Here is a 9,298-nt window from a genome sequence, read left to right as displayed (position 1 = left end):
CCCAGTACAGGTCACCTGTCTAACCCAGGAAGAAGAACAGGTCACCTACAAAAAATCAAAATAGACAAATCACCAGGTCTAGATGGCATTCACCCCCATGTTCTAAAGGAATTAAGTAATGTAATAGACAGACCCCTATTTTTAATATTCAGGGACTCTATAGTAACAGGGACTGTTCCCCAGGACTGGCACATGGCAAATGTGGTGCCAATATTTAAGAAGGGGTCAAAAGGTGACCCCGGGAATTATAAACCTGTTAGTTTAACCTCGGTTGTATGTAAATTGTTTGAGGGTTTCCTAAGAGATGCTATTTTGGAATATCTTGATAAAAATAAATGTATGACCCTGTATCAGCATGGATTTATGAGGGATTGATCCCGTCAAACTAACCTGATCAGCTTATATGAGGAGGTGAGCTCCAGACTGGACCAGGGGGAATCGCTGGATGTCGTATATCTAGATTTTTCCAAAGCATTTGATACGGTTCCACATTAAAGGTTGGTGCATAAAATGAGAAGGTTTGGGCTGGGGGAGAATGTGTGCAAGTGGGTAAGTAACTGGCTCAATGATAGGAAACAGAGGGTGGTTATTAATGGTACTTATTCTGATTGGGTGACTGTTACTAGTGGGGTACCACAGGGGTCCGTCTTGGGTCCTGTCCTATTTAATATATTCATGAATGACCTTGCAGAGGGGTTGAATAGTAAATTAGCAATCTTTGCAGATGACACCAAACTCTGTAAAGCAGTAAACACTATAGAAGATAGTGCACTGTTACAAATGGATCTGGATAGGTTGGAGGTTTGGGCTGGGAAGTGGCAGATGAGGTTCAACACTGATAAATGTAAGGTAATGCACATGGGGAAGTAAAATCCAAGCTGAGATTATGTATTAAATGGGAGAACACTTGGGACGACTGACATGGAAAAGGACTTAGGAGTCTTAGGTAACAGTAAACTTAGCTGTAGTGACCAGTGTCGGGCAGCTGCTGCCAAGGCTAATAAAATCATGGGGTACATCAATAGGGGCATAGATGCCGACGACAAGGAAATAATTATACCGCTGTTAAAATCACTAGTCAGACCACACATAGAATACTGTGTACAGTACTGGGCACCAGTGTACAAGAAATATATAGTGGAGCTGGAGAGGGTTCAAATCCCACTAAAGACAATTATAATAACGTCAGCAGAGAGCACTGTGCTCGTGATGTCATCAGAGAGCATTCCAAAAAGAAAATAATTTCCTCTGTAGTATTCAGCAGCTAATAAGTACAGAAGGATTACGATACGATAGATCGCTTCTTTCATTTTTGAAAAAGCCTCTGAAAAATGAAGGAAGTAATCTGATTGGTTGCTATGGGCAACTCAGAAACTTTTCCTCTGGACAGGTTTTGATAGATCTCCCTCTATGGGGGAGATTCATCAAAACCAGTGTAGAGGAAGAGTTGTACAGTTGCCCATAGCAACCAATCAGATTGCTTCTTTCATTTTTGAAAAGGCCTCTGAAAAATGAAAGAAGCAATCTGATTGGTTGCTATGGGCAACTCAGAAACTTTTCCAGGAAAATCTGCTGAGTTGCCCATAGCAACCAATCAGATCGCTTCTTTCATTTTGCAGAGGCATTGTGAAAAATGAAAGAAACAATCTGATTGGTTGCTATGGGCAACTGCACAACTCTTCCTCTACACTGGTCTTGATGAATCTCCCCCATAGAGGGAGATTTATCAAAACCTGTGCAGAGGAAAAGTTTCTGAGTTGCCCATAGCAACCAATCAGATCGCTTCTTTCATTTTTGAAAAAGCCTCTGAAAAATGAAGGAAGCAATTTGATTGGTTGCTATGGGCAACTCAACAGCTTTTCCAGGAAAGTTAAGTTTAACCACAACACTGTAACACTCTGTCCACCCTGGGACTCGAACCAGTGACGGTCTCCCATCCCACTGTACTGCTGAGACGGTCCTGCTTATCTTACATGCAGTGAGATCCCCATAGACCACAATGAGCCTATTGGTTTTAATGGGCAAAAATCACAGAGTTGATGCACTAGTCACAGTTCTCTATACCATTAATGAAGGGAGGGCTCAATATTCGCAAATTTGCGCATATGCGCACAAATTTTCACATATGCATAAAACAAAGCGAATATTCGTAATTGTGAATATATAGTGCTATATTTGCAATATTCGCGAATATGCTATATTCGCGATTAAAATTCGAATTGCAAATATTCGTGAACTACACTAGTCGCTGCAAATACAGTGAAGGAGTTTAAACATGCATGGGATAGGCATAAGGCTATCCTTCACATAAGATAGGGCCAGGGACTATTGATAGGATTCAGATTATTGGGCAGACTAGATGGGCCAATTGGTTCTTATCTGCCGAAACATTCTATGTTTCTATACTGTATGGATATCAGAAAGATGGTTCCAAGCTCTTATTTCTTTATTAAATTCACTACTTTGGGGCAGGAAAGCACGAGAATGAAATATGTTTCTTTAACGTTAGCTGAGCACGATGGGGGTTGGGCACTTTTTTTTTAGGTACTTTTTAGCACTAAAATTGCAGACTATTATGAGAAGGAGGGAAAATATAACCCTTTTTTTCTCTCTAAGGGTATGCTCAAACTACGGAATTCCCGCGGAATTCCGCAAGCCGAATTTCACGGGCGGAATTCCGCGAGCCGAATTCCGCGGTGTGAACTTAACATTAGTGCGAATGGGTTTCCGCGAGACCCGTTCACACTGCGGAATTTCAGCGCCGCTGAAATTGTTCCGCGCAAAGAAAGAACATGTTCATTCTTTGCACGGAAGTCCGCGGACACTGCATAGCTGTCAATGGTGACAGCTCAGTGCCGCCCGGTTCTACCGCCGCCGCCGGCTGCCAGTCTGAATCTCCGCTCACTGAATTCAGCGAGCGGAGATTCCGTTCACACACTGTAGTGTGAACATACCCTAATGGGTCGTTATAAGGATATTTTTGAGATTTTGGAAGCTGGGATACTCATTACACCCATGCATATCTATATAATAAAGTATGGGAGGAACTTAAAAAATGTTTAAAATCACATGGAGTTTTGACTTTACTTTATTATGGTCGAATAACGCACTTAAAGAATTCCTTAAAATTAAAGATTCACTCTTTTGAATGAAAAGGGGCTTATTTATGTAAATCAATTATACGCTTTAGGTCAAATAAAGTCGTTTGAAGAGATAGCCCATAAGTATGGGGTGGCAGACAATCAGAAACATTGTTTTTTACAAATAAGTAATGCAGATCATAAACCAATAAAAGGAGAGATTGGAGATTTCAGGGATTCTATATATAAGAAAAGTTTAATTAGACTATTTCCTTATGCGTAGTTGCTGTCTGGGCATGCTGGTAGTTGTGGTTCTGCAGCGGTTGGGGGTTCACAGCCTGAAGACCACTGCTATAGAGGGTGCAAATGTATCTGAGCCCTGGAACTCAAATAATGTGAAATATGAGATGATCAAAATAGAGCCCCTGCACTAATTACTTGGGTTCTGGGGTCTGTAAGGTCCATAGTAAAAACATCAGGTTCTGTCTATAGCAGATACTAAATCATGGCAGCTCCAAGAAACAAGCAGTCATTCTGACATGTCACATGTGATGTCATAGACAGCTGGAGGCCTGACATTCCACTGACAGCCGCCCGAGTCTTCAGTCTGTAGATTGTTCCAGTGAGATTAGTGAGATTAGCGTCTTCTTCTACTTGTTTGAAATGGAGCTAAAAGGACTGGGGTTCGTCCCCCTCCTGTTGGCGTTTTGGTGTGCGGCCTGGCTTGCCACCAGCTACATCATGACGGTTGTCCTCGGCCATGCCGCCTCGCCACTGATGAGCATCAGGTAAGATAAACAAGCACATGATTCTTATTTCATGGGTTGGGAGTGAGGAAATATCTATAATAACATTGGTTTCTTTTCCTTCACAGTGACGTGGGAAATTTCTTTCCCGAAAGCATATTATTCAGAATTGGATTCATAGGGATGTCCATTGGCACTTTGGTACTAACCTTTCTTATTTATAAGTATATGGTTATGCATACTGAAGAGTTCAGGGGTCATCAGGTCCTGATACAGAGGTTCCTGCTGGCCATTGTGTGGGCCTCCTGTTTTGCCACAGCTGTCATGCATGTATTTTCCCCCAAAGAATATCCCAGGATACACTTTGTCAGCACGATAATTTCCATTACATGTGAAGCCTTATACTACCTTGGGCAGTCCATCCAGATGTATAAATTACCAGGAGCAAAAAAAGTCATCCACCATAGTAGGTGCACCTGCTGTGGCCTGACTTTTGTCTGTGTAATTTTCTATTTTGGATATGAAACATTAAAGGAATTATTCCATAATGATGAAGACTGGGACGAGATCCGTGAAATCACCATAATAATCGAGTGGGTGATGCTTCTACTGATCCTGATAAACATCGTGACCTATTATTCCACCATGCAGAGGTTATTGTTGACCGTCTCCAGAAACAGCTGCACACTCTCTCTTAGAGTAAAAATTGATGATTTCGGGGTGTAGACCACCACGTGGGCCATCAAGTGGACTTCTGGGAGAAATACTGCACAGGACACGGAAAAACAAACTAAAGAAGAATAACTGGGGGACTACATATGGTGCCAGTAATCATGGCAAAATAATATGAGCTGGTGATATTACCTATACAAAAAAATAAAAGAAAAATTAAAAAAAAATATTGGTGTGTGAAGTGTAATACCTAGTTAGGAAAACAGAATCAAATTCATCATTATAATCTCCCTCTGCATTACCCTGTTTATTATTTTTCAAGCAAGCACTTTGTTCTAATTCGTCCACTCTCTGGCGTGCTCCTTGTATAAGGGGTTTGGGATACCCTTTTTGTTTAAAACGATCCTCCAGGTTATCTAGTTGTTGCTGGCATTTTTGTGTAGAAGAACAATTCCTTCGGATTCTTTTCATTTGACTGAATGGAATGTTCTTCTTCTGTTATTATTTAAGATGGCAACTGTTAAAGTCGAGATAGCTTTTTGCATCCACCTCCTTAAAATAGGTGGCAGTATGCAAACAGCCATCCTGAATATACATATTTAAATCCAGGAACTCAAATTTTTTGGGGCACTGATGCAGCGCTGCCTTTGGCAATCTTTGGCTCTGCCATAGCGCTTTTTTTGAGGGAGTGTGTCGGCTGCCCCTTTGTCTGGTGGTCAACACTAGTGTTGCTCGCAAATATTCGCAATGCGAATATTATTCGCGAATTCGCAAATATTCGCCAATATAGCACTATATATTCGAAATTACGAATATTGTTTTTGTTTTTTTTCACAGTACACATCACAGCGATCATCCCTCTCTGCTTCCAGCTTGTGTGGTATAAAGAAGGCTCTAATACTACTGTGTGAGACTGGCGTACGAATTTTCGCACATGGGAAAATTAGCATATGCGAATTTTCGTTTTTGCAAATTTTTCGCATATGGTAATTTTCGCACATGCAAATTTTTGTTTATGCTAATTTTCGCATATGCGAAAATATAACGCGAATATTACGAATATGCGAATTTAGCGAATATATGACGAATAATCGTCCATATATTCGCGAAATATTGCGAATTCGAATATGGCCTATGCTGCTCAACACTACTATAAATAAACAATTATATACTGTGCCCTTGTATATGAATTAGACACTGTGTCCCCACACTGTGTGGGGACATATTTGGTTTAAATACTTTGCTTCCCTATATGGATTAGATACTGTTATGGTATGATACTGCCCTTCTCCCCCCCCCCCCCCCCCCCCCCCCAACGGATTAGATATTGTGCCCCCTGTATGAATTAGATACTGTCTATAACCCACTATATGGATTAGATACTGTGTCTCCCCTGTATGGATTATATACTGTGGCTCCCTATATGGATTAGAATTAGATACTCTGTCCCCCCCCCCCCTGTATGGATTAGATACTGTCACAGTATCTAGTCCATATAGGGGGCACTGTATCTAATTCATATAAGGGGGAGCACAGTATCTAATTCATATGGGGGGGCACAGTATCTAATTCATATGAAGGGAGCACAGTATATAATTCTAATTCATATGGGGGGCACAGTATCTAATTCATATGAAGGGAGCACAGTATCTAATTCTAATTCATATGGAGGGGGCACAGTATCTAATTGATACAGAGGGAGCACAGTATCTAATATATATTTGAGAGGGATCACAGTATATAATTAGAAGGGGGCCCCCACTGTGCCCCTCTGTATGGTTTAGATATTGTTAATCCATTATGGATCAACATTTTAAAGACATGATATTGGGCGTACCTGTATGCCCTAAGCCTGCTCCCATTATATCAAAAACACTCAAGAACTGAACGCGCTTCATACCCGATGGGTCCCAGTTGCTATGAGCAGTCAGGACCCACAGCTAATTCGGGGCATTGCCGATCAGGCCGATGACTGGAATTAACCCTTTATACACCACAATCAAAGCTGATTGCAGTGTCTAAAATGGGGAAAATCTGTATGCGGTATCTCAGATGAACTGATTTGGACACCCGCAGGAAAATTGCAAGGTCCCGATCAGCTGAGAAGAAGGCAGGATAGTCCCTACCGGCCTCCTTACAGTTTAATTGGTGTGCCAATGCTCCAGGAAGCCATGTCAGCCTGGAGTAATGGAGTTCTGATAACACTAATCAATGCTGTAGATGGCATGTAATAGTGGGGACTATGGTAACTAAAAAATTGTGTACAAAATGTAAAAAAACAAACAAAGTTAAAGTAAATCTGTCATCAGTGTCACTACGGTTAGTGCAGGTGACAATTTCCTTTAACCACTTAAGGACACAGGGCATACAGGTACGCCCTGGGTCCCTGGTACTTAAGTACCGGGCGGGGACGGGACCGGGATGCCTGCTGAAATCGTGTGACCCGATGACCCGGTAACAGAAGGTGATCGGTGGTGTACTATACACCGCCAATCACCTCCTGTAGCTAGGGGGAGGTGGCGATCCCGTCACCTCCCCAGGAGCGCTGCTATTGGTCGGAGGATCGTTCAACCAATAGCAGCCGGCAGGGGAGGGGTTAATGTCCCCTTCTTTCAGCTCTGCTCGCTTACTGATCACAGTCAGTGGGCAGAGCTGAGAGAAGAAGCCAGGGACCCCCCTCTGTGAACATCTGCGCCCCTCAGGGCAGGGAAAGTGGCCTCCTGCCACCCTTAGTGCAGGGACAGCTAAAGTGAGGGAAAGGTAGGTGAAGGAGTTTGTTTTTTGGCCGCAGCATTTTTTTTTTATGTTATAATATAACGGTGTGTGACTTATAATCACACACCATTATATAGTTTGCACACAAGTACACACTCATACACACTTCCCCGCTCATGCACACTTTTTCAATCTAATGGTGGAGCAAACAAACTTGTACACCCAGTGGTTCATCGCCCACCACCCTGATATGTTTTTGGCTAGGTCCAAGCCACTGACATGAGTGATTCTCACCATAGACATCAATTAATCTGAATAGTGACCATGTAATACTTCAATTTCTCTACTGAGGCTGCACATGGTTGTTATGGCTTCATTATGATAGATTTTAGCCACTATGTAAGTCTATAACCTCAAGATTTGGGTCAGGAATTAGCTCTGTATCACTGGATTTATCCCATCCATCGATGGACTGTCACACCATGGTGACTATGCAGTTCCTTCGATTTTACCTAACATAATTAAAAGAGAAAAATGTGCTCATAATAGTTATTGCTATGTTCATAATGACACAAAACAATGACAGCTTTGCCATTGGCTTCTTACCCTATCAGTCTGGTAGGCTACCGCGAGCTGCCTCGGACCTATGTGATGACATGTGATGGCATCATCATTGCACACACTTGTCAGAGCCAAGGAGGTGTTTGGGGAAGAAGGAAAGAAGGAGAAGAGGGGCCTATCTGCCTTGTGCCTCGTACAGGAGCAGAGAGAATGTAAGTATGGTGTTTTTTATATTTATCATGGCACAAATAAGGGTGGGGGTGACCTACTGACTAGAGGACCTATGTACAAAAGGTCCCTGCCTACCTAAAGGGGGGGGGGGGCTAACAACTGTGGGACCTACTTTTTTTTTTTCTTGGAGCACTGTACCCGAAGATACTGCCATATCGGGTCAATGCATAGGACGACGGAAAGAAGCTTCGAAATCGGCCTCCATTCTCAAAAATCCATTTAATATATGGTCCCCAGATAGGGGATGTATCAGATATTAAACTGATAAGAACAGATACTACACTTGATCTTAGCCAAAAGGCCGAGAAGCGATAAATGTGTGACCTACTTTCCTACCTATTTACTAAGGGGCTACCTACTGAGGGCAACCTATCTACAGAGGCGTAACTAGTGTTGCTTGTGCCCCTGACGAGGTGCTGTGTAGTCAAAAAACTATACATGTACGTCTAACATTCTTATCTTGCCTGAGATGTTTTTAATGCCTTAAACACACAGGGGCAGCTGAGCATGCATCATAGCTGGTTGGTACCATCTGCTATTAGCAGCCGGGATCCGTGGCTAATGTCTGACATCACCGACCCTTTTAACTTTGAGTGCGGCGAAAAATGTTAAAAAAATTAAAATAAACAATAACTGCTCAGCAGAGCTGATCGGCACACCCACGGTGAAATCGCAAGGTCCTGATCAGCTGATAGGACAGCGGGAGGACCCTTATCTCTCTCCTCAGCAGCCTAGAGAGATGGGGCGCCAACAACATTGATCAATGCTGTGCTATAAAGCAGCATTGGTCAATGTTTGAATGAAATAGTCTCCTATGGGGACTAAAAAGATTGTGAAAACATTTTGAAAAAAGTTAACTTTGATTAACCCCTCCCCTTTTCTCATATTTTAAATAAAATAATGTAAACAAAAATAAACCTATGTAGTATCGCCGTATGTGTATATGTCCGAACTAATAAAATGTAATGTTACTTAAATTGCACAGTCAATGTTGTACACGTAATAATATATAAAAGTCCAAAAATGCACATTTTTGGTCACTTCATATGCCATAAAAAAATAAAATAAAAAGCCATTAAAAAGTTTAATCAAAACAAAAATGGTACCAATAAAAACTACAGATCACAGTGCAAAAATGAGCCCTTACACATCCCTGTATACGAAAAAATAAAAAAAAGTTATATGGGTCAGAAGAGGACAACTTTAGACAAACAAATTTTCATACAAAAACTTTATAATTTTTTTTAATTATTAAAAAAAACCTATATAACTTGAGTATCGTCGTAATTGTAT

At 41.6% G+C, this 9,298-nt stretch overlaps 1 protein-coding gene and 1 non-coding gene across 2 annotated transcripts; one reads left to right on the top strand and one right to left on the bottom strand.

The window, feature by feature from the left end:
- The first annotated feature begins 432 nt into the window (after positions 1-432).
- Positions 433-4,685, top strand: LOC130368025 (uncharacterized). The gene is made up of 3 exons (XM_056571202.1): positions 433-497; positions 3,641-3,868; positions 3,955-4,685. The coding sequence occupies exons 2-3, from the start codon at positions 3,744-3,746 to the stop codon at positions 4,550-4,552; spliced, it is 723 nt and encodes a 240-aa protein (XP_056427177.1). The 5' UTR covers positions 433-497; positions 3,641-3,743; the 3' UTR covers positions 4,553-4,685.
- A 3,442-nt stretch (positions 4,686-8,127) lies between these two features.
- On the bottom strand, positions 8,128-8,318 carry LOC130267860 (U2 spliceosomal RNA). Its single transcript, XR_008843312.1, has one exon. It is a non-coding gene; the product is annotated as a U2 spliceosomal RNA (small nuclear RNA).
- Positions 8,319-9,298: the final 980 nt, after the last annotated feature.

This window comes from Hyla sarda, chromosome 4, assembly GCF_029499605.1.
Source record: "Hyla sarda isolate aHylSar1 chromosome 4, aHylSar1.hap1, whole genome shotgun sequence".
Taxonomy (NCBI): Eukaryota; Metazoa; Chordata; class Amphibia; order Anura; family Hylidae; genus Hyla; species Hyla sarda.
This window is presented reverse-complemented; position numbering and strand designations above follow the sequence as displayed.

Bases quoted from the DNA above. Each gene is read 5' to 3' on its own strand.
- LOC130368025 (XM_056571202.1), top strand. From the start codon at position 3,744: ATGGAGCTAAAAGGACTGGGGTTCGTCCCCCTCCTGTTGGCGTTTTGG. The intron at 3,869-3,954 runs GTAAGATAAACA...TTTCCTTCACAG, and splicing joins TCGCCACTGATGAGCATCAG to TGACGTGGGAAATTTCTTTC.